The 25,304-nt window shown below is 51.0% G+C and overlaps 1 protein-coding gene across 1 annotated transcript in view; it reads right to left on the reverse strand.

Annotated features, from left to right (window-relative positions):
• Positions 1 to 3,802: 3,802 nt before the first annotated feature.
• Positions 3,803 to 25,304, reverse strand: part of vps52 (VPS52 subunit of GARP complex) — a 34,043-nt gene continuing 12,541 nt past the window's right edge. Inside the window, exons 7-20 of the mRNA XM_080182072.1 lie at positions 24,520 to 24,670; positions 23,487 to 23,587; positions 20,776 to 20,908; positions 20,456 to 20,513; positions 18,229 to 18,362; positions 17,679 to 17,834; positions 16,526 to 16,644; positions 15,147 to 15,270; positions 9,956 to 10,051; positions 8,126 to 8,233; positions 7,267 to 7,332; positions 7,028 to 7,139; positions 4,660 to 4,778; positions 3,803 to 4,341 (exon numbers count right to left, since the gene is read on the reverse strand). Coding sequence (XP_080038198.1) covers positions 4,195 to 4,341; positions 4,660 to 4,778; positions 7,028 to 7,139; positions 7,267 to 7,332; positions 8,126 to 8,233; positions 9,956 to 10,051; positions 15,147 to 15,270; positions 16,526 to 16,644; positions 17,679 to 17,834; positions 18,229 to 18,362; positions 20,456 to 20,513; positions 20,776 to 20,908; positions 23,487 to 23,587; positions 24,520 to 24,670 — 1,624 coding nt within the window. The 3' untranslated portion in view covers positions 3,803 to 4,194. The remainder of the gene's footprint in view (positions 4,342 to 4,659; positions 4,779 to 7,027; positions 7,140 to 7,266; positions 7,333 to 8,125; positions 8,234 to 9,955; positions 10,052 to 15,146; positions 15,271 to 16,525; positions 16,645 to 17,678; positions 17,835 to 18,228; positions 18,363 to 20,455; positions 20,514 to 20,775; positions 20,909 to 23,486; positions 23,588 to 24,519; positions 24,671 to 25,304) is intronic.

Genomic DNA, 25,304 nt, shown 5'->3' on the forward strand with positions numbered 1-25,304 from the left:
GTATAGCAGGAAGGAAGGGGAGGCGCAGTCACGGAACAGACACGGGAGTTAATTAGACACTGGCTCTCGCTTGGCCGTGAGATAATATAAACAGGGCCTAGTTTTAAGGCTGATAAAATTGGATATCCTACATTGGGAATATTAAAAATCAAACACAGTCAAACCTCGGGCAGGCCAGTTGTACAAATACACAAACCTGTCTGGGCCTGATTCATCAATCTCCCATCAAAGATCGTTACACCCTCCTGATACTCAGCAGGAGGTCATTACACCGGCCTGTTGTTACAGGCCCAGATTGGGTCAGGCTCTCTGTCACCGATAGCTCCTGCAGTTGGTTTAATCTGATAACAGGTTACATTAAGCAGCAGCATGGAGACGGACGTCTGGGAGACGGACGCCTGGGAGACGGACGCCTGGGAGACGGACCCCGTCAGGCAGACGTCAAGAAACCCACTGGCTATTGGAACCCCCTCCTGGGACCTCATTGGCCAGAAGCCAGAGAAGTTTCTGGAAAGGTGAGCAGGCAGGGGGACACATTTCACACACCAGGAGTGAAGACTCGATGAAGGAGGTGACCCTTGACCATCTGGAAGGCTGATCAGAGAAGGAAGGAGCTGCCATCGAGACTCACCTTCGTGACGACAGACCAGAGAATCGAGCCTGCAGTTTAACCAAACCATCTTTGCGGGTGGTCTACTTGAATCTGGGCCATCCTCTTGTTTTATGTGGGTAATTTAAGGGTTAATAGTGTTATTATTAATAAACTTGTTGAACCTTTACTTGTGTTTGTCCATCTTGCAAATAAAGATGGCGCGGTAAAACCTTAGAGTAAGCAAATTGGTCAAAGGTATCTGAGAATTAGTAACAGCCGTGAACAGTGATTGCACGCAGGCCCGTGTGTGTGTGTGTGTGTCAGAGGTTTACAGCATGGAAACAGGCCCTTCGGCCCAACTTGTCCATGCTACCCCCTTTTTTTAACCACTGAGCTAATCCCAATTGTCCACATTTGGCCCATATCCCTCTATACCCATCGTACCCATGTAACTGTCTAAATACTTTTCAAAAGATAAAATTGCACCTGCCTCTACTATTGCCTCTGGCAGCTCGTTCCAGACACTCACCACCCTCTGGGTGAAACAATTGCTCCTCTGGACCCTTTTGTATCTCTCCCCTCTCCCCTTAAACCTCTGCCCTCTAGTTTTAGACTCCCCTACCTTTGGGAAAAGATATTGACTATCTCTCTGATCTGTGCCCCTCATTATTTTATAGACCTCTATAAGATCACCCCTCTACGCTCCAGAGAAAAAAGTCCCAGTCTATCCAGCCTCTCCTTATAACTCAATCCATCAAGTCCCAGTAGCATCCTAGTAAATCTTTTCTGCGCTCTTTCTAGTTTAATAATATCCTTTCTATAATAGGGTGACCAGAACTGTACACAGTATTCCAAGTGTGGCCTTACCAATGTCTTGTCCAACTTCATCAAGACATCCCAACTCCTGTATTCAATGTTCTGACCAATGAAACCAAGCATGCCAAATGCCTTCTTCACCACTCTGTCCACCTGTGACTCCACTTCCACAGACTCCCTACAGAAGTAGGCCACTCGGCCCGAGTTTGTACTAATCATAATCCCACCCAAGACCTGTTCCTGTAACCTCACACTTTACCATACTAATCCCCCTCAGATTAGGGTCAATTTAGCACAGCCAATCAACCTTAGGCACACATTTTTTGGAGTGTGGGAGGAAACAGAAGCACCTGGAGGAAACCCACGCAGACACGGGGAGAATGTGCAGACTGCACACCGACAGTGACCCGAGGCTGGAATCGAACCTGAGTCCCTGACGGTGAGGCAGCAGAGCGAACCACTGTGCCACCATGCCACCCCAAGGAGCTCTGAACATGCACCCCTAGATCTCTTTATTCTATAACTCTTTCCAACGCCCTACCATTAACTGCGGAAGTCCTGCCCTGGTTCGATCCACCACAATATGTCTGAGAAAACTCCTGTTGTATTCCTGTAATTGGGAAAGTGGGTGGAGAGTGTGGTATTTAAGGTGACTTTTGATGTTTCTGCTCTCCTGTACCTTCCCCGCGGAGACCCGGGTTCGAATCCCACCCCGGCAGCCGGTGGAATTTGGGGCTCAGTAACTTGGACAGAAGCAGGTACTCATTCCTCTCTGTAACAAGCTCTGAAATCAATGTTACGGGGAAAAGGCAGTGGAGCAGGGCAGGATTGGGTGTTCCTTCAGCCAGCTAGTGCAGACTCGCTGGGCAGAATGGCCTCCTCCTGTCCATAACGATTCTGTATCATTCTCCACGGCAGTTTCCCAATCTTTACGCTGGGTCACCCTGAGCGAAAGCTGCCAGTGTCCACCCACAAAGCATGGTGGCCAAAGAAATACCCACATAAAACCACTAGGCGATGGCCCAATCATCACTAGGTTATTAATCCAGAAACTCCGCTAATGTTCTGGGGGACCCCGGTTTGAATCACATCACGGCAAGGTGGTGAAATTTGAATTCAATAAAAAATATCCGGAATTAAGAATCTACTAATGGCCCATTGTCGGAAAAACCCATCCCGGTTCCCTAGAATCATAGGGATTTACAGCACAGAAACAGGCCCTTCGGCCCAACTTGTCCATGCCACCCAGTTTTTAATCCCTAAGCTAGTCCCAATTGCCCGCATTTGCCCCATATCCCTCTATACCCATCTTACCCATGTAACTGTCTAAATGGTTTTTAAAAGACAAAATTGTACCTGTCTCTACTACTACCTCTGGCAGCTCGTTCCAGACACTCACCACCCTCTGGGTGAAAAAATTGCCCCTCTGGACCCTTTTGTATCTCTCCCCTCTCACCTTAAACCTCTGCCCTCTAGTTTTAGACTCCCCTACCTTTGGGGAAAAGATATTGACTATCTCGCTGATCTGTGCCCCTCATTATTTTATAGACCTCTATAAGATCACCCCTCAGCCTCCTACGCTCCAGAGAAAAAAGTCACTAATGTCCCTTTCGGGAAGGAAATCTGCCGTCCTTACCCCAGTCTGGCCTACGTGTGACTCCAGAGACACAGCAATGTGGTTTTGTCTCAACTGCCCTCCAAGGGTAACTAGGGATGGGTAATAAAGACCCTTTATAAGACTCTAGTCAGACCCCACTTGGAGTACTGTGTGCAGTTCTGGTCGCCTCACTACAGGAAGGATGTGGAAGCTATTGAAAGGATGCAGAGGAGATTTACAAGGATGTTGCCTGGATTGGGAGGCATGCCTTATGAAGATAGGTTGAGGGAGCTGGGACTCTTCTCCCTGGAGAGACGAAGGATGAGAGGTGACCTGATAGAGGTTTATAAGATGTTGAGAGGTGTCGATAGGGTGGATTCTTGGAGACTATTTCCCAGGGCTGAAATGGTTGCTACAAGAGGACACAGGTTTAAGGTGTGGGGAGCAGGTACAGAGGAGATGTTAGGGGGTAAGTTTTTCACTCGGAGGGTGGTGAGTGAGTGGAATCGGCTGCCGTCAGTGGTGGTAGAGGTGAACTTGCTGGGGTCTTTGAAGAGACTTCTGGATGAGTATGTGGGATCTAATGGGACTGAGGTTTATAGATAGGCCTGGTAGGTAGGGATATGATCGGCCAGTGGGCCGAAGGGCCTGTTTGTGCTGTAGTTTTTCTATGTTCTAAACGCTGGCCCAGTCACCGATGCCCGTGTCCCACAAACTGAATATTATTTAAAAATTTAGCTCCGTATCTGACCACAGAACATCGCAAAACATTTCAGAGCCACCAATCAAACACAAGGTTTCATTCCATCGTTTTAATGCTTTATCAGCTGGAATGGTCACAGATTTCGGGAAAGCTACCAGGAAGCACCGTCTCCCCATCCCACCTGTACAGCATTCCGGATCCAATCCCACAGCTCCTTCACATGAATATTTACAACTCTGTCCCACAGTAATCCCCACTCGCGTCTCCTTCATATCCAGCTATCAGGAGGCTCAGGGAGACGCACCCTGTGCCCGAGGCCCGGCACTCCGACTTCCCCAGTCCCTCGTGCCACAGGGACGCTCCCTGCCGTCACTGTCACACAGTTAGCCGAATACATTCCCCCCCCCCCACCCCCCGATCCCTCGCACCATCGCTGGCCCTGGTATGGTGCCAACATCACACAGAGAGAGGAAACGACGCAGACGGTTAGAAATTGGGTTTGTGTCTCTTCACCTCCACCATCAGGTGATGGATGTTGATGAGGTCGGAGCGCACAGGAAGGTTCTTGAACGGAGGCTGAGCGAGGACCTTGTGGAACCGGTGATAGTACTGGATCAGCTGGGTCAGGGCTCCCTGTAACGTAAACTCAGTTACTTTCTAACCGGTTAACGGCGAGGTGACCGCGAGAGTGCAAAACACCGTCACAAAACAGGCCACGTGGTTAGGCCTCGGACCGGGTCCTTATCCCCCGGTCCGGGAACGGCGAGAGGCCACAGACATCACCAGGACTGGTGGATAAACTCTGCTGATGCAGCACGTAAAAAACATCAGAGAGAACGTGGTATAAAAGCCCTGATCTGGGCACCGACGCAGAGAGCGCGCGCACGGGCACCGACGCAGAGAGCGCGGGTACGAATACAGCCTCTCTGCCGAGTGCGGATCGAGCCTCACCTGTATGATTCCTGTCCCATTCTTGAAGTTGGTGAACGACCTCATGACGTCCTGGCTGAGGTTTTCCACCGACTGTTTCCAGGTGGCAGCAAATCCCCGAACCAGCTGCACCACCCGGCCTGGCGTGGGGAGAGGGAGAGGGGAGGAAGGAGTCAGGAGGTGCTGCCGCAGTGTGGGTTAGTCACATTCCTCCTCCCCCTGGAACTGAGAGGCTGAGAGAACTACAGCAACCTCAGGCTAGTCTCACCGTCTCAATGCCACACGGTTCCCTCCCTCTCCTACTCCCCAGATTAAATTCTGGGATTTGCCCTCTCTTCTCCCCATATTCCTTATAGTAAATCCTTTCCTGTTCTAACAGTGCCCTGTGGGAGCTGCTGGCCTCGTGATATTATCACGGGACTGGTCACCCAGACTAGATCTTGTTTCCATTCACTCACAGGTCGCTGGATAGACCCAGCGTCCCTGCCTCCACTGCCCCTCGAGAAGGTGGTGGGGGCGTCACTGCCGTGAACCCGCTGCAGTCCCTGAGGTGTAGGTACTCCCACAGCGCTGTTAGAGAGGGAGCTCCAGGATTTTGACCCAGGGAAGGAACGGCCGATATATTTCCCAGTCGGGATGGTGAGTGACTCGGAGGGGAACCTCCCGGTGGGGGGTGTTCCCCAGGTATCTGCTGCCCTTGTCCTTCTGGATGGTAAAGGTCGTGGTTTTGGAAGGTGCTGTCATAGAAATCATGGTGCAGAAGGAGGCCATTTGGCCCATCGAGTCTGCACCGACCACAATCCCACTCAGGTCCTATTCCCGCAACCCTCCATATTTACCCTGCTAATCCCTCTAACCTACACATCCCAGGACACTAAGGGCATGGCATTCCACCCAATCAGCACATCACTGGACTGGAGGAGACTGGAGCACCCGGAGGAAACCCTCGCAGACACGGGGAGAATGTGCAAACTCCACACAGACAGTGACCCGAGGCCGGGAATCGAACCCAGGTCCCTGGAGCTGTGAGGTAGCAGCACTAACCACCGTGCCACCCAGCTGAAGGAGCCTTGGTGAGTCGCTGCGGTGCATCTTGTAGATGGTACACACGGCTGTCACTGTGTGTCGGGGGGGGGTGGAGGGAGTGAGTGTTTGTGGTTAGTGTGTCGATTGAGCGGGGGCTGCTTTATCCTGGATGGTGTCGAGCTTCTCGAGTGTTGTTGGGAGCTGCACCCACTCAGGGCAAGTGGGGAATATTCCCTCACACTCCTGACTTGTGTCCTTGTTGATGGTGGACTCTGGGGACAGTAAAAAGTCTGACAACACCAGGTTTTAGTCCAACCTATTTATTTGATAATATACTCACAAGCTTTCGAGGGACACCCTCTTCGTCAGGTGAATGGAGAGTTCTGGCCTCAGACAGAGCATATAAAGCACAGACAGTTTACAGATTACTGATTAGAATGCGAATCCTTACACCTAACCTGCTGTTCAAGACCTGAAGTGGCTGATAATGTGAGTGGAAGGAGCAGTGATCACAGTTTAAAGAGATGTGTATTGTCTCCAGACAGTACAGTAAGTGAGGTTTTGCAAACCCAGGCAAGTCACGGGGGTTACAGATAGTGCGACATGAACCCAAGATCCCTGTTGAGACCGTCCTCATGTGTGCGGAACTTGGCTATCAGTCTCTGTTCAGCGACTCTGCGCTGTCGTGTGTCGTGAAGGCCGCCTTGGAGAATGTTTACCCGAAGGTCAGAGGCTGAATGCCCGTGACCACTGAAGTGTTCGCCAACAGGAAGGGAACAGTCTTGCCTGGTGACTGTCGAGCGATGTTCATTCATCTGTTGTCGTAGCGTCTGCATGGTCTCCCCAATGTACCATGCTTCGGGACATCCTTTCTTGCAACGTATCAGGTAGACAATGTTGGCCGAGTTGCAAGAGTATTTACCGTGTACCTGGTGGACGGTATTCTCACGTGTAAAGATTAGGTGTAAAGATTCGCATTCTAATCAGTAATCTCTAAACTGTCTGTGCTTTATATGCTCTGTCTGAGGCCAGAACTCTCCATTCACCTGACGAAGAGGGTGTCCCTCGAAAGCTTGTGAGTATATTATCAAATAAATAGGTTGGACTAAAACCTGGTGTTGTCAGACTTTTCACTGTGTTTACGCCAGTCCAACGCCGGCACACCCACATCAGGACTCTGGGGAGTCAGGAGGTGGGTTACTCCCTGTAAGATTCCCAGCCCCAGCTAATTATTCCCAGCAAGAACCTTACCGAACCTCTGTGCAGGCTTCCCTCGTTATTAGGCATTATCTGAAAAACAAATCCACCAGAACGAAGCACACCTTCCGTTAAGTCTTTGAGCAGCAGCTCTGGGTAATCTTACCTTCCTCTGTTTTGAGTTTCTCGATTTGACCCTTTTCTATCAGGACCTCTGTCTCCTTCACAAACGCAATCATCCCACCAAATGGCGGGGACAAGATTTCCTCAATAAACTCCTGGGCAGGGAAGGAAAAAACATCACAACTTCCAACTCAGTCTCAACTTCACAATCGAACAGAGGACACTCCTTTCCAATCCCCAAAATCCCACCCCTCCCCGAGGTGGGGAGGGGGGAGCACCCACCTGCGTCCGAGCACCAAGCAGTTGCTGAAAACTCTCCACCTCCTTGCTGTCATCAGTCGCTCTCTCCTGCGGAGAAATCAGTTCCTCGATCAGAAGGCACGTCGCCAGACTAAACAAACACAACAGGTGGGACACACAATTCCAGGGGGAGGTGATGGCCCAGGGGGATTATCGCTATTAATCCAGCAACTCAGCTAATGTTCTGGGGGACCCGGGTTCGAATCCCACCACGGCAGATGGTGGAATTTGAATTCAATAAAAAAAATTGGAATTAAGAATGTACTGATGACCCGTTGTCGGAAAAACCCATCCGGTTCCCTTTAGGGAAGGAAATCTGCCATCCTTACCCTGTCTGGCCTACATGTGACGACGCAATGGGGTTGACTCTCAACTGCCCTCCAAGGGGATGGGCAATAAATCTGGCCAGCCCACAAATCAATTTTTAAACATTCTTGACAGGGTCGATGCTGAGACATCGTTTCCCCGTGAGTCTGGGAGCAGAGGGCAGCATCTCAGAGTAAGGGAGTCGCCCATGGAAGACAGAGCCGAGGAGGAGTTTCTCCTCTGAGAGGGGAGGGAATCTGTGGAATTCTTTCCGGCAGAGAGCTGGAGAGGCTGGGTCACTGAGTGTGTTCAAGGCCGAGACAGATTGTTGATCAGTAAGGGAATCGAGGGGTTTGGGGATAAGGTGGGAAAGTGGGAGTTGAGGATTGTCACAGTCGCGATCTCAATGGACGGGGCAGACTTGAGGGGCTGAATGGCCTATTCCTGCTCCTACGTAACAACCTGTATCCCCCGGAGGAGACACAGTAACCAGTGTACCAAACAGTCAGAAAGCAGAGAGAGAGTTAAGACTCACCATTAAAACGCCCAGCATCATGTCGTAGTTATTGATCAGGAAAATGAGCTGTTCTCTCCGGGAAGCAAATTCTGCTGCCATTCTCAGCACAAAGTTCTCCACCTCCACCTGGCAAAGACACAGATCCCCCACCCCCCACCGTTAACAAGGGCAGGGTTTCCGCTGCCAGGCTCAGCGAGGGAGCCGGCCGCCAACACTCAATACAGTTCAAACACAGCCCAGATAACGGGGCGAGGGGAGAGAGCACCGTCACAAAACAGCGAACATCAGAGACTCTACATTCAACCGCATCTGATACGACACGCCATGTCTACAGAACCGCCAGAGCGCCGAAGGAGACCATTCAGACCACCCAGTCTGCACCAACTCTCCAACAGAGCATCGCTCGAATGTACAGGTCTGTCTATAAAGGGTCGAGAACTTCGTGTCCAGGTCACCAACAACCTGTCCTGGCCCCCCCCAACAACACTGACACTACAGTTAAGAAAGCCCCACCAACGCTCCTACTTTTTCAGAAGACTAAGGAGGTCTTGCCGGGATGGCACGGTAGCACAGTGGGTTAGCACTGCTGCTCCACAGCTCCAGGGTCCTGGGTTCGATTCCCGGCTCGGGTCACTGTCTGTGTGGAGTCTGCACATCCTCCTCGTGCCTGCGTGGGTTTCCTCCGGGTGTTCCAGTTTCCTCCCACTGGCCAAAGATGTGTGGGTTAGGCTGATTGGCCGTAATAAAATTGCCCCTTAGTGTCCTGGGATGCTTAGGTTAGAGGGATTAGTGGGTATACTATGGAGGGATATGGGGGTAGGGTCTGGGTGGGATAATAGTCTGTGCAGACTCGATGGGCCAAATGGCCTCTTTCTGCACTGTATGGTTCTATGAAATTTGGCATGTCCACTACGACTCTCACCAACTTTTACAGATACCCCATAGAAAGCATTCTTTCTGGTTGGATCACAGCTCGGTCTGGGCTCCTGCTCTGCCCAAGACCGCAAGGAACTACAAAAGGGTGGTGAATGTAGCCCCAATCCATCACACAAACCAGCCTCCCATCCACTGACTCTGTCTACACTTCCCGCTGCCTCGGGGAAAAGCAGCCGGGATAATTAAGGACCCCACACACACCGGACATTCTCTCTTCCACCTTCTTCCATCGGGGAAAAGATACAAAAGTCTGAGGTCCCGTACCGACCGACTCAAGAACAGCTTCTGGTTAGGGTGCATTGACATGAACAGGCGCTGTGTGGCGACTCGGGAATTTCACAGTAACTTCATTGCAGTGTTAATGTAAGCCTTACTTGTGACTAATAAACAAACTTTACTTTTCCTGCTGCTGTCAGACTTTTGAATGGACCTACCTCGCATTAAGTTGATCTTTCTCTACACCCTCGCTGTGACTGTAACACTACATTCTGCACTCTCTCCTTTCTCTATGAACAGTATGCTTTGTCTGTATAGTGCACAAGAATCAATACTTTTCACTGTGTCCCAGTAATAAATCCAATCGAAGGGGACACATCATACAGGCTGGGACAGAGGCGGCCGAGGACAGACTTAATTGAGGGGAATAAAACGAGGGGTTTGAACACAGTGGATGGAGAGAACTACTTTCCCTGAGAAGGACAATACCCAGCAATTAGCAAAGTGCAGTCGCTGATGTGAGATATCAGAGGGGGCGGGGGGGATACTGATGTAATTTGGGAGGGTTTTACTTCCTGAATCACTGGGAAATGATAAACTCTCATTGGTCCGATCGCACCCCCGTCACACACACAGTCAGGAACAGTTCCTCCTGGATTGTTGAGAGAATGGGGTTACCACAGACCCAGAACTGACCTGGAGCTGGCCGAGGAGAGTGTGTGTCTTCTCGTTGGGATACGTTTCATTAATACTGACAATGGCTGAAGAGAACTCGGCATATCTCCGCGTGACCTGCACCAATCAAAATCACATCATTACAACTCACAACGACGGAATACTCCCCCCTTACCCTGGGTGGGTGCAGCTCCCAACAACACTCGGGAAGCTCAAAACCATCCAGGACAAAGCAGCCCTGCTGGATTGGCACCCCATCCACACTCACTCACTCCCTCCACCACCCACGCACAGTGCCAGCTGGGTGTACCATCTACAAGACGCCCCGCAGCAACTCACCAAGGGACAAGTTAAAGGGGCAGTCCACTAAAGGGGCAGTCCACTAAAGGGGCAGTCCACTAAAGGGGCAGTCCACTAAAGGGGCAGTCCACTAAAGGGGCAGTCCACTAAAGGGGCAGTCCACTAAAGGGGCAGTCCACTAAAGGGGCAGTCCACTAAAGGGGCAGTCCACTAAAGGGGCAGTCCACTAAAGGGGCAGTCCACTAAAGGGGCAGTCCACTAAAGGGGCAGTCCACTAAAGGGGCAGTCCACTAAAGGGGCAGTCCACTAAAGGGGCAGTCCACTAAAGGGGCAGTCCACTAAAGGGGCAGTCCACTAAAGGGGCAGTCCACTAAAGGGGCAGTCCACTAAAGGGGCAGTCCACTAAAGGGGCAGTCCACTAAAGGGGCAGTCCACTAAAGGGGCAGTCCACTAAAGGGGCAGTCCACTAAAGGGGCAGTCCACTAAAGGGGCAGTCCACTAAAGGGGCAGTCCACTAAAGGGGCAGTCCACTAAAGGGGCAGTCCACTAAAGGGGCAGTCCACTAAAGGGGCAGTCCACTAAAGGGGCAGTCCACTAAAGGGGCAGTCCACTAAAGGGGCAGTCCACTAAAGGGGCAGTCCACTAAAGGGGCAGTCCACTAAAGGGGCAGTCCACTAAAGGGGCAGTCCACTAAAGGGGCAGTCCACTAAAGGGGCAGTCCACTAAAGGGGCAGTCCACTAAAGGGGCAGTCCACTAAAGGGGCAGTCCACTAAAGGGGCAGTCCACTAAAGGGGCAGTCCACTAAAGGGGCAGTCCACTAAAGGGGCAGTCCACTAAAGGGGCAGTCCACTAAAGGGGCAGTCCACTAAAGGGGCAGTCCACTAAAGGGGCAGTCCACTAAAGGGGCAGTCCACTAAAGGGGCAGTCCACTAAAGGGGCAGTCCACTAAAGGGGCAGTCCACTAAAGGGGCAGTCCACTAAAGGGGCAGTCCACTAAAGGGGCAGTCCACTAAAGGGGCAGTCCACTAAAGGGGCAGTCCACTAAAGGGGCAGTCCACTAAAGGGGCAGTCCACTAAAGGGGCAGTCCACTAAAGGGGCAGTCCACTAAAGGGGCAGTCCACTAAAGGGGCAGTCCACTAAAGGGGCAGTCCACTAAAGGGGCAGTCCACTAAAGGGGCAGTCCACTAAAGGGGCAGTCCACTAAAGGGGCAGTCCACTAAAGGGGCAGTCCACTAAAGGGGCAGTCCACTAAAGGGGCAGTCCACTAAAGGGGCAGTCCACTAAAGGGGCAGTCCACTAAAGGGGCAGTCCACTAAAGGGGCAGTCCACTAAAGGGGCAGTCCACTAAAGGGGCAGTCCACTAAAGGGGCAGTCCACTAAAGGGGCAGTCCACTAAAGGGGCAGTCCACTAAAGGGGCAGTCCACTAAAGGGGCAGTCCACTAAAGGGGCAGTCCACTAAAGGGGCAGTCCACTAAAGGGGCAGTCCACTAAAGGGGCAGTCCACTAAAGGGGCAGTCCACTAAAGGGGCAGTCCACTAAAGGGGCAGTCCACTAAAGGGGCAGTCCACTAAAGGGGCAGTCCACTAAAGGGGCAGTCCACTAAAGGGGCAGTCCACTAAAGGGGCAGTCCACTAAAGGGGCAGTCCACTAAAGGGGCAGTCCACTAAAGGGGCAGTCCACTAAAGGGGCAGTCCACTAAAGGGGCAGTCCACTAAAGGGGCAGTCCACTAAAGGGGCAGTCCACTAAAGGGGCAGTCCACTAAAGGGGCAGTCCACTAAAGGGGCAGTCCACTAAAGGGGCAGTCCACTAAAGGGGCAGTCCACTAAAGGGGCAGTCCACTAAAGGGGCAGTCCACTAAAGGGGCAGTCCACTAAAGGGGCAGTCCACTAAAGGGGCAGTCCACTAAAGGGGCAGTCCACTAAAGGGGCAGTCCACTAAAGGGGCAGTCCACTAAAGGGGCAGTCCACTAAAGGGGCAGTCCACTAAAGGGGCAGTCCACTAAAGGGGCAGTCCACTAAAGGGGCAGTCCACTAAAGGGGCAGTCCACTAAAGGGGCAGTCCACTAAAGGGGCAGTCCACTAAAGGGGCAGTCCACTAAAGGGGCAGTCCACTAAAGGGGCAGTCCACTAAAGGGGCAGTCCACTAAAGGGGCAGTCCACTAAAGGGGCAGTCCACTAAAGGGGCAGTCCACTAAAGGGGCAGTCCACTAAAGGGGAACTACGAGAAAGTTTCAAATCAGGAAGGAAATCTAAAAATAAAACCTTGCCAGCCCCCACAGTGCCCACTGGGCAGGGAAAGCCTCGAGTGTGCCAGCACGCCCCCTCTCCAAGGACAGCCAGCCACGAATGTAGAACATAAGAACATAAGAAATAGGAGCAGGAGTAGGCCATCTAGCCCTTCGAGCCTGCCCCGCCATTCAATAAGATCATGGCTGATCTGTCGTGGCTCAGTTCCACATTCCCGCCCTCTCCCCATAACCCTTAATCCCCTCTCTTATCAAAAACCCATCAACCCGCGTCTTAAAAATATTTAGCGAGGCAGCCTCCACCACTTCAACGGGCAGAGAATTCCAGAGATTCACCACCCTTTGAGTGAAGAAGTTCCTCCTCAACTCCGTTCTAAACCGCCTCCCCTTTATCTTGAGGCTGTGCCCCCTAGTCCTACTGTCCTTTCTGAGCGGGAAGAGTCTCTCCACCTCTATCCTATCCATCCCATTCATCATCTTATACGTCTCAATGAGATCTCCCCTCATTCTTCTAAACTCTAACGAGTACAAGCCTAGTTTATTCAGCCTCTCCTCATAGCTCAACCCCCTCAACTCCGGCATCAGCCTAGTAAACCTCCTCTGCACTCCCTCCAAGGCTAAAATATCCTTGCCTAAGTACGGCGCCCAAAACTGCACACAGTATTCCAGCTGCGGCCTCACCAATGCCCTATACAGCTGCAGCAAGACCTCCCTACTTTTATATTCAATCCCCCTCGCTATGAAGGCCAGCATCCCATTCGCCTTCCTGACCACCTGCTGCACCTGCAAGCTGGGTTTTTGCGACTCATGCACAAGGACCCCGAGGTCCCTCTGCACCGTCGCCTGCTGCAGTTTTTCTCCACGTAAGTAATAATCCTTCCTACCATTCTTCCTACCAAAGTGGACCACCTCACACTTGCCAACATTAAATTCCATTTGCCATTTCCTGGCCCATTCGCCCAGCCTATCTAGATCCTTCTGTAGACTCTCCCCACCCTCCGCACAATTTGCCTTTCCACCAATTTTGGTGTCATCAGCAAATTTCGACACCATACACTCGGTTCCCTCCTCCAGATCATCTATATAAATGGTAAATAGCTGAGGCCCCAGCACCGACCCCTGGGGCACTCCACTAGTCACCAACCGCCAATCCGAATAGCACCCATTGACCCCCACTCTCTGCCTCCTATTTGACAGCCAATCCTCTATCCACGCTAACACCCTACCCCCAACTCCATGTCCCCTGACCCTCTGCAATAACCTCTTGTGAGGTACCTTGTCAAACGCCTTCTGAAAATCCAGAAAGACCACATCCACCGGCTCTCCTCTATCCACCGCCCTAGACACATCCTCATAGAAGTAGCCACGGAAGAGAGACAGACCAACAGGCCAGAGCTCCATTTACAGATGTACCAAAACCCATCGCCTGTTCCTCAATGCAACTGCCATTAAACTGAAAGGTTGGGCTGGAATCTATGGTGCTGAAACTGCAGTCAGATCCACCACAATCCAACTGAATGGTATAGCAGGCCTGGAAAGGCCGAATGGCCTACACCTGCCCCCAACACACACCTTCACTCTGCTCCAGCCAGCGGGGAAGTGGGTTCCGAGTACCCTGCTCCCGGCCGATCCCAAATGAGGCAAAAATCAGACCCAAATGTCCCGAAATTAACAATAAAGATCTTTCAACAAAACATATTCAGTGCTGTAAATATCAGCTCTCTGCAAAGCCAAGGACAGTTTCACAGAAGCTGCTGACAGGGTTACTGTAAACCTACCTGGAACACTAATAAACTGAAACTTATTCTAATCGGAAGGCAGATTATTACGGGAATGGGTGTAAATTGGGAGAGTTGGATACTCGCTGAGACCTGTGTGTTCTTGTGCATCAGTTGCTGAAAGTAAGCACGCAGGTACAGCAGGCAGTAAAAAAGGTAAATGTATGTTGGCCTTCATAGCGAGAGGATTTGAGTATAAGGATAGGGATGTTTTGCTGCAATTGTACAGGGTGTTGGTGAGGCCACACCAGGAGAATTGTGTACAGTTTTGGTCTCCTTATCTGAGGAAGGATGTTCCTTGCTATAGAGGGAGCACAGTGAGGGTTTACCAGGCTGATTCCTGGGATGGCAGGTCTGTCATATGAGGAGAGACTGAGTGGGTTAGGATTATATTCACTGGAGTTTAGAAGAGTGAGAGGGAATTTCATAGAAACTTATAAAATTCTAACAGGGTTAGACAGGGTAGATTCAGAAAGAATGTTCCGATGGTGGGGAGAGTCCAGAACTAGGGGGTCATAGTTTGAGGATAAGGGATAAACCTTTTAGAACTGAGCTGAGGAGAAATTTCTTCACCCAGAGGGTGGGGAATGTGTGGAATTCACTCCCACAGAAAGTAGCTGAGGCCAAAATGTTGTGTGATTTCAGGAAGAAATTAGATATAGATCTTGGGGATAAAGGGATCGAGGGATTTGGGGGGAAGGGGGAGGTCAGGATATTGAATTTGATGATCAGCCATGAGCGTAATGAATGGTGAAGCAGGCTCGAAGGGCCAAATGGCCTCTTCCTGCTTCCAGTTTCTATGTTGCTATGAGGTTTGCACAGAGGCAGTAATTGGAAGGGGTGAGGTTGCCAGGATAAAGCCACAGAATTACCGGAGCAGCTTACGTAATGGGGCCGGGTATCGAGGGCACCCAGCTTCTGAGGGTCCGTGTTGCGGATGCTCTGAATGTTTAACTCCAGGATGTGTTCGAACCTCGGCCAGAGAATCTCCAGCAGGGTATCCCAGTACCTGCAACAATCACACACCATTAATCACCAACCTCACAGCAAGGGCGAAGGGAGCAACACTCACTTCAGGACTGTGAGGAACTCGTTCAGAATGTCAGCTGTGAAAGAACACTCAAAATAAATCAACACAGAAGGAGGCCATTCATCCCATTGTGTCACCTCTGCCAGCCCCAAAACCCTCTGAGACACCTCTGCATTCCCGGTGACACAGTGGGTTAGCACTGCTGCCTCTCAGTCCCAGGGACCCGGGTTCCATTCCCGGTGACACAGTGGGTTAGCACTGCTGCCTCACAGTGCCAGGGACCCGGGTTCCATTCCCGGTGACACAGTGGGTTAGCGCTGCTGTCTCACAGCACCAGGGACCCGGGTTCCATTCCCGGTGACACAGTGGGTTAGCACTGCTGCCTCACAGTGCCAGGGACCCGGGTTCCATTCCCGGTGACACAGTGGGTTAGCACTGCTGCCTCACAGTGCCAGGGACCCAGATTCCATTCAGGCTTGGGTCACTGATTGTGCGGAGTCTGCACATTCTCCCTGTGTCTGCATGGGTTTCTCCAAGTGCTCTGGTTTCCTCCCACAACACAAACATGTGTAGGTTAGGGGGATTGGCTGTGCTAAACTGCTGCTTAGTGTCCAAGGATGTGTAGGTTAAGGGATTAGTGGACTTAATATGTGGGGTTGTACTGATAGGGCAGGGAGTGGGCTCAGTACAAAGCTTTATTGCAGAGCCTGTATGGATGTGATGGGTTGAATGGCCTCTAGTTCTGTCACGATTCCTCTAATTCTCGTCTCCTGAACATTCTCAGATTTAACCTGTTTCCCCAAATGTCTACCTTCTGCATAAACTTGTAGAAGCTCAAGTTCCAAAACATTTCAAAGTGAATGTTGTGGGAAGTCCAATAGGATCCTGGAGAGGGCTGTGTCCCACTCTCAGGCACCTCCTGATCATTTCAATATCCCTGATACTCACAATCAAATGGTCAAGTCACCCGTGTCCCAGATGACCAGAGGCTGATTGCCCCTTTGAGGGAGAGAGCTGGCTGGTGGTTATTTAACCCGAGGATCACCATTCCTCAAGCAAGCTCGGGAAGGCTGGGCATTTGTGAATAGTCTTCTGGAATAATGCAACATTCATCCTACATCAGCCTCCGGAACACACTTCAAACCTGACGTACAACCCTTGTAGGTTCAGACAGCGCAATCTCTGTTCAGCTTCCTGTCGCGAGACTAAACCCCCCCCTCCCGGGGTTACTTACTTATCGACAGCTGGGACATTCCTCTTTGCCATGATGGTCTTGAAGCGAAGGATGATGTGGATGGACAGGAATATGGCAATGCTGTCAAAGCAATCCGCTACGTAAGTATCCATGTGTTTCTGAAAGGAAAGAGGCAGCAAATTCTTTATAACGTTTCACACTGCCCCTGCTCAACACGGAACAGTCCAGCACAGGAACAGGCCCTTCGGCCCATCACCTTCTGCTCAACATGACGCCAAATTAGACCAATCCCTTCTGCCTGCCCTTGATCCCTATCCCTCTATTCCTCGCATATTCATGCACTGGTCTAAAAACTCCTTAAACCGCGCCCCCCCCAATCGTATCTGCCTGCACCACTCCTGGAAGTACATTCCAGACGTGACCACTGGTACTAGTGAAACTGCCCCTCCCCAAGATGGTAGCCCAGGATGGGGGCAACTTATTGAACACACACTACAGTTATATACATGATGCTATAGTTAAGAAAGCCCCACCGACGCCTCTACTTTCTCAGGAGACTAAGGAAATTTGGCACGTCCACTACGACTCTCACCAACTTTTACAGATGCCCCATAGAAAGCATTCTTTCTGGTTGTATCACAGCTTGGTCTGGGATCCTGCTCTGCCCAAGACCGCAAGGAACTACAAAAGGGTGGTGAACGTAGCCCAATCCATCACGCAAACCAGCCTCCCATCCATTGACTCTGTCTACACTTCCCGCTGCCTCGGGGAAAAGCAGCCGGTATAATTAAGGACCCCACGCACCCCGGACATTCTCTCTTCCACCTTCTTCCATCGGGAAAAAGATACAAAAGTCTGAGGTCCCGTACCGACCGACTCAAGAACAGCTTCTTCCCTGCTGCCGTCAGACTTTTGAATGGACCTACCTCGCATTAAGCTGATCTTTCTCTACACCCTCGCTATGACTGTAACACTACATTCTGCACTCTCTCTTTTCCTTTTCTATGAACAGTATGCTTTGGCTACATAGCGTGTGAGAAACAATAGTTTTCACTGTATCCCAGTGCATGTGACAATAATAAACCAAATCCCTCACCATCCTGACTTGGTGATATTTCAGCCAATCCCTCGCTGGGACAATAGCCCCCACTGAAGCCCAGACAAGCCGAGTGTCCCATCAGCTGGAACTTACCAAGAACATGGTGAGGGTTTTGCCCATGATGGCGTTGAAGAGGTCCTGTGCCGAGTTAGCCGTCACCATGAAGAAGTCACACAGGAAGAGATACTCCCGGCAGCTGTTGTCTAGTAGAGTGTAGTGTTGGCTCCGGAAGAGGCTCTCAAACGGATACTGAGGGAAGAAGGGGAGAGGAACAGGAATCATTCCGAGGATAGACAGAAACTGAGGATACAGAAATTCATTTACACCGCAATACTAACATACGGGATAGGACGAGCTGGCCATTCAGCCCCTCAGTAAAGGCGGCACGGTGGCCTCACCCGGGTTCAATCCCAGCCTCGGGTCACTGTCTGTGCAGAGTCTGCACATTCTCCCCGTGTCTGCATGGGTTTCCTCCCACACTCCAAAGATGTGCAGGTTAGGTTGATGGGTCATGGTAGGTTGCCCTTTAGGGTCATGGGGGACTAGCTAGAGGTTGTAAAGACATTAATTATTAATAAAGACACCAACCTCAAATCAAACTGGGGACTTGTGTAAGTCATGACAAATCCCTCTCGCTGCTTACCCGAGTGTCATTTTTCTGGGCTGCATGAGGGACAATAATCGGTGCTTCCAGTTCCGCCGATGAGATTACATTTCCACGGTTTCCCAGCGTAAAGATGGTGTTTCGATTTTTCAGCGAAGGTTTGGAGAAAAAGCTTGGCTCCAGGTTAAGGAGTGAAACTGAATTCAGCTGCACTCAATTCACATCAAAGCAGAATAAACACACACAGACTTCCATCGATACGGCACCTTTCCTCACCACCCGACACCTCAATGTTCTTTACAAACAATGAGGTACGTTTGAAGTTTGGTCATGTAGGGTGCAAGGGGGCTAAATTGTGCACAGCACGATCCCACATTGTGATAAAATGCCTGAAGATTTAATTTATTGTCACATGTATTGGGATACAGTGAGTTATTGTTTCTTGCACAATACACAGACAAAGCATACTACTGAGTACATAGGAGAGGAGGAAAGGAGAGGGTGCAGAATGTAGTGTTACAGTCACAGCGAGGGTGTAGAGAAAGATCAACTTAATGGGAGGTAGGTCCATTCAAAAGTCTGACAGCAGCAGGGAAGAAGCTGTTCTTGAGTCGGTCGGTACGGGACCTCAGACTTTTGTATCTTTTTCCCGATGGAAGAAGGCGGAAGAGAGAATGTCCGGGGTGTGCGGGGTCCTTAATTATCCCGGCTGCTTTTCCCCGAGGCAGTGGGAAGTGTAGACAGAGTCAATGGATGGGAGGCTGGTTTGCGTGATGGATTGGGCTACATTCACCAGTCTCTCATCCATTGACTCTGTCTACACTTCCCGCTGCCTCGGGGAAAAGCAGCCGGTATAATTAAGGACCCCACACACCCCGGACATTCTCTCTTCCACCTTCTTCCATCGGGAAAAAGATACAAAAGTCTGAGGTCCCGTATCGACCGACTCAAGAACAGCTTCTTCCCTGCTGCTGTCAGACTTTTGAATGGACCTACCTCGCATTAAGTTGATTTTTCTCTACACCCTCGCTGTGACTGTAACACTACATTCTGCACTCTCTCCTTTCCTTCTCTATGAATAATATGCTTTGTCCGTATAGTGCACAAGAAACAATACTTTTCACTGTATATTAGTACGTGACAATAACAAATCAAATCAAAGTGTGCAGCAAGTTTCAAAGGGCCTTCCTTCCTATCTGCACTGTGGTGGGCTAATTCATTAGTCAATGGCACTGACCAATATCCTGCCCCACCCCTCCCCCGGGACTGCGGAAGCAGAGTTCCCCGGTCTGTATCAGTTTGCGATCTGTAGGGTCACCGTGTGGGAACTGACAGCCAATTTCCCACACTTCAAAACGTATTTCATTGGCTGCTCCAGGATTTTGGGACAACCAATGGCTGCGAAAGGCGATATATAAATATACTGTCTGAGAGTGTGGTGGAGACAGATTCACACAGCGAGTGGTTAGGATCTGGAATGTACTGTCTGAGAGTGTGGTGGAGACAGATTCACACAGCGAGTGGTTAGGATCTGGAATGTACTGTCTGAGAGTGTGGTGGAGACAGATTCACACAGTGAGTGGTTAGGATCTGGAATGTACTGTCTGAGTGTGTGGTGGAGACAGATTCACACAGCAAGTGGTTAGGATCTGGAATGCACTGTCTGAGAGTGTGGTGGAGACAGATTCACACAGCAAGTGGTTAGGATCTGGAATGTACTGTCTGAGAGTGTGGTGGAGACAGATTCACACAGCAAGTGGTTAGGATCTGGAATGCACTGTCTGAGAGTGTGGTGGAGACAGATTCACACAGCAAGTGGTTAGGATCTGGAATGTACTGTCTGAGAGTGTGGTGGAGACAGATTCACACAGCGAGTGGTTAGGATCTGGAGTGTACTGTCTGAGAGTGTGGTGGAGACAGATTCACACAGCGAGTGGTTAGGATCTGGAATGTACTGTCTGAGAGTGTGGTGGAGACAGACTCAATCGAGACATTCAGTTCTCCGAGCAGAAAAAATTGGAAGGGCTACAGGGAAAGGCAGGGGAAATTAGACTCGCGAGTTGCTCCTGCTGAGAGCTAGCAGAGTGGGCCAAAGAGCCTCCATCTGTGCTGTCACCAATATGCCCTGTTGCTTTAGCTCCAAAATAACAGACTAAACTTCTCAATATTCAGGTGTTGAGTGAAATGTTGCAGATCTTCATGAATGCAGAGTGGTCATTGAGGAAAAGTGTAACAGTGAAACATCTCAGCTTTACCCAAAGGATATCTTTCTTCGCCGTGTCTTCCACACCCATTAGGTCATCTTTGTCTGCCACCTCTTCGTACTAGAGATCAACAGAGTAACACAGAACAAAATAAATTCATCTCAAGCAGTTTCCTATCCGACATTCCCGCTACCGACAGGGTGAGAATACAAATAGCAAACTGATCACATTCAGATCCTGCCCAACCCTCCACACTCCGTCTTAGAAATAAGCGAGTCTCCGTCACGCACAATTAGACACCAAAGGCAACAATGCTTTCTGCTCTGTGACAGTGGTTAACGAGTGAGGGGTGCTGACTCGGGACAGAACGTGAGGGTCTGACCTGAACTTTCATCAGCCTGCTGGTGTACGACTTGAAGTAGGAGAAGTAGATTTTACCCATCGTGTCGACGTACTCATCCCGGATTTCCTTCGCCACGTGACGCTCATTGGCCAGGAGAAACTGGTAGAAAAACCTGCGACCGCAAAGGACACTGACTTCAACTGGCTGGACGTAAGCTGATGTCGGGACAGGAGGAGGCCATTCAGCCCACCCATCCTGCTCCACCTCTCAAAACCAGTATAGCTGATCATCCACTTCGATGCCTCCCCCTCCCCGCCCCCTACCCCCACACCATTCCCGTAACCCGGAACATTACTGCTAACCAGAAACCTATCAATCTCGGCTCTGGGTGCCTGGAACGCACAGCCAGAGGAGCTGGTGCAACATCAGCAACATTTGAGGCATCTGAGGGTACATGAATAGGGAGGGATAAGGATCGAGTAAGGGCAGAAGGTTGAAGAGCTTGTCCTGTGAGCAACAGTTGAGGACTCTGGGTCTGTACTCGATGGAGTTTAGAAGGATGAGGGGGGGGGATCTTATTGAAACTTACAGGGTACTACGTGGCCTGGATAGAGTGGACATGGAGAGGATGTTTCCACTAGTAGGAAAAACTAGAACCAGAGGGCACAACCTCAGGGTAAAGGGACGATCCTTTAAAACAGAGATGTGGAGGGATTTCTTCAGCCAGAGGGTGGGGAATGTGTGGAACTCTTTGCCACAGAGGAGGCCGGGTCACTGAGTGTCTTTAAGATAGAGATAGATAGGTTCCTGATTAATAAGGGGATCGGGGGTTATGGGGAAAGGCAGGAGAATGGGGATGGGAAAAATATCAGCCATGATTGAATGGGGGAGCAGAGTCGATGGGCCGAGTGGCCTCATTCTGCTGCTACGTTTTATGGTTTTTAGTTTAGTTAGGACATCACGATCAGCACAGGCTTGGGAGGGATGAAGGGCCTGTTCCGTGCTGTACTGCTCTTTCTTCTTTAGTCACGCACGAGGACTGACACTCCACAGCCCTCTGGGATAGACTCACCATTCTCTGTGTAAAGAAATTTCTCCTTATCTCCATCCGAAACAGCTTCCCTCCTGAATCTGAAATTGTGTCTCTTAGTTCCAGACTCCCCGAACAATAAACATTTACCCACATCCATCCTGTCCATTCAAGTATTTTTCAGGTTTTACTGAGATCACCTCTCACTCTTCGAAACTCTGGAGAATACAGGTCCAGTTTGCCCAATCTCGGGTCCTCAGACAGTCCCACCATCCCCGGAACAAGTCTGGTGAGCCTTCACTGCACTCCCTCTGTGGAAATACTATCCTTTCTGAGATAAGGGGACACCGTCCATTGACTCTGTCTACACTTCCCGCTGCCTCGGGGAAAAGCAGCCGGGATAATTAAGGACCCCACGCACCCCGGACATTCTCTCTTCCACCTTCTCCCATCGGGATAAAGATACAAAAGTCTGAGGTCCCGTACCGACCGACTCAAGAACATCTTCTTCCCTGCTGCTGTCAGACTTTTGAATGGACCTACCTCCCATTAAGTTGATCTTTCTCTACACCCTCGCTGTGACTGTAACACTACATTCTGCACCCTCTCCTTTCCTTCTCTATGAACGGTATGCTTTGTCTGTATAACGCGCAAGAAACAATATTTTTCACTGTATACGAGTAAGCGTGACAATAAATAAAACTGAATCATTAGCTGAGTTTCTGGATCAATAGTCTAGCAATAATACACTACTGGGTGGCACAGTGGGTTAGCACTGCTGCCTCACAGCGCCAGGGACCCGGGTTCCATTCCCGGTGACACAGTGGGTTAGCGCTGCTGCCTCACAGCGCCAGGGACCCGGGTTCCATTCCCGGTGACACAGTGGGTTAGCACTGCTGCCTCACAGCGCCAGGGACCCGGGTTCCATTCCCGGTGACACAGTGGGTTAGCACTGCTGCCTCACAGCGCCAGGGACCCGGGTTCCATTCCCGGTGACACAGTGGGTTAGCACTGCTGCCTCACAGCGCCAGGGACCCGGGTTCCATTCCCGGTGACACAGTGGGTTAGCACTGCTGCCTCACAGCGCCAGGGACCCGGGTTCCATTCCCGGTGACACAGTGGGTTAGCGCTGCTGCCTCACAGCGCCAGAGAGCCGGGCTTGATTCCCAGCCCCGGGTCACTGTCTGTGTGGGGTTTGCACATTCCCCTCGTGTCTGCGTGGGTTTTGTCCGAGTGCTCTAGTTTCCTCCCACAGTCCGAAAGAAGTGCCGGTTAGGTGGATTGGCCATGCTAAATTGCCCCTTATTGTGCAGGAATACACAGGTTTGAGGGATTAACGGGGTCAATATGTGGGGGGTTAATGGGGATAGGGCTGGGGTGGGATCGTTGTCAGCGCAAACTCACTGGGTCGAACAGCTTCTTCTGCACCGTAGAGTCTCTATGATTCACTAGGTCTTTGCCTGATATCTCAGTAAGGTCGCCTCTCATTCTTCTAAACTCCAGTCAGCCCAACCTACTCAACCTCTCATCATAAGAAACTCCCTCCCTATCCGGGATTGATTGAGTGAACCTTCTCTGGGCTGCCTCCAACGCTGGGATAACTTTCCGTAGATAAGGAGACCACATCTATTCCCAGTTTCCCGGGTGTGGTCTAACTAGTGCCCAGCCAGTCAGTCCTGCAGAGAGTACAGTGTGTGTGTGAGAGAGAGCGGTGCCTCACCTGTATTTGAGGAGTGCGTTCTGAGGAACCTGATAGTTGGTCATTGGTTTCCGGAATGAATATATCTTCTGGAGAATGTATTCCCGAATCTTTGAAACAGCCTGAACAAGTGATCGAAATAATTCATCCGTTACAGTACAAACTGCACAATTCTCCCTCCCAATAGGCCACTCGGCCCCTCTGCTCCCCCACTCAATACACCCGTGGCCAATCTGATCATTCCTGCCCATGCAGCCCCTCATTAATCTCGAATCTCACCAGCTCTGCCTCACAGATACTGTTTCCTTCTCAGAAAGAGAGCTCCAAACACCCACCAGCCCCAGAGGAAGCATTTATCCAAACATGTGCAGGTTAGGGGGATCGGCCTTGATAAATTTCCCTCGGATTACAAGAATATGGTATCCAATTCTGGATGCCACACTACCAGGAGGATGTGGAGGCTTTGGAGAGGGTTACAGAAAAGATTTTACCAGGGTGTTGCCCCTGGTGTGGAGGGCATTAGCTATGAGGAGAGGTTGGAGAAACTTGGTTTGTTCTCACTGGAAGGTTGAGGGGAGACCTGATAGAAGTCTACAAGATGATGAGGGGCAGAGTGGATAGTCAGAAGCTTTTTCCCCAGGGCGTGCCAAGTATTCATCCAGGTATTTTGTAAAGGATGTGAGGCATCCTGCCCACCCCCACCCTCCCAGGCAGCACACTCCAGACCCTCACCATCCCCTGAGTAAAAAAGGTTTCCCCCAAATCCCCCCTAACCCTCTGCCCTCACTCTGAATTTATATCCCCTCGTGACTGACCCTTCAACTAAGGGGCACAGCTGCTCCTTATCTCCCTCACGCTGTTCAGAGTTAAATTCCAGACTAACTCTGCAGCACAACACTGGAAAGGCGAGCTGTGAAGGGACACTCAGGTTTCCAGGACACGTTGGTGTGTCCCGGGGTTCAGACAATCCACCCTCGCGGAGGTTTTAATGTACATCTCTGTCCCTCCGTACACAGGGTACGGATCAGTACGGCTGACAGTTCAGTGTCTGTACCTTAATCTTGAGGCGGTCCAGGGTGTCCTGAACGTCTGAACAGGCCAGTGTCTCCTTGAAGGACTGCTCCTTCACGTAGTTGATCTTGTTGTTCAGTTCGTGCAGCTGTTCCAGGAATTGCTGTTCTGTTACGGGTGTGTCCAGAATGATCCTGCGACAGAACAGAGTGAGAGATTACAGGAAGCTGAAGGAAAATGCGCTGAGGGTTTTGTGTGGGTATATGGTCTGTGTGCACGGGCGTATGCATCTGTACGTGTGGAGTACGTGCAAACTTTGTACAGTCACCCAAGGCTGGAATTGAACCCAGGTCCCCAGCGCTGTGAGGCAGCAGTGTGAATTGGGCAGCACAGTGACACAGTGGGTTAGCACTGCTGTCTCACAGCGCCAGGGACCCGGGTTCCATTCCCGGTGACACAGTGGGTTAGCACTGCTGCCTCACAGCGCCAGGGACCCGGGTTCCATTCCCGGTGACACAGTGGGTTAGCACTGCTGCCTCACAGCGCCAGGGACCCGGGTTCCATTCCCGGTGACACAGTGGGTTAGCACTGCTGCCTCACAGCGCCAGGGACCCGGGTTCCATTCCTGGAGACACAGTGGGTTAGCACTGCTGCCTCACAGCGCCAGGGACCCGGGTTCCATTCCCGGTGACACAGTGGGTTAGCGCTGCTGCCTCACAGCGCCAGGGACCCGGGTTCCATTCCCGGTGACACAGTGGGTTAGCACTGCTGCCTCACAGCGCCAGGGACCCGGGTTCCATTCCCGGTGACACAGTGGGTTAGCATTTC

The sequence above is a fragment of the Carcharhinus amblyrhynchos genome, unplaced genomic scaffold, assembly GCF_965287045.1.
Source record: "Carcharhinus amblyrhynchos unplaced genomic scaffold, sCarAmb.v2.hapA scaffold_45, whole genome shotgun sequence".
NCBI classification, from domain to species: Eukaryota; Metazoa; Chordata; class Chondrichthyes; order Carcharhiniformes; family Carcharhinidae; genus Carcharhinus; species Carcharhinus amblyrhynchos.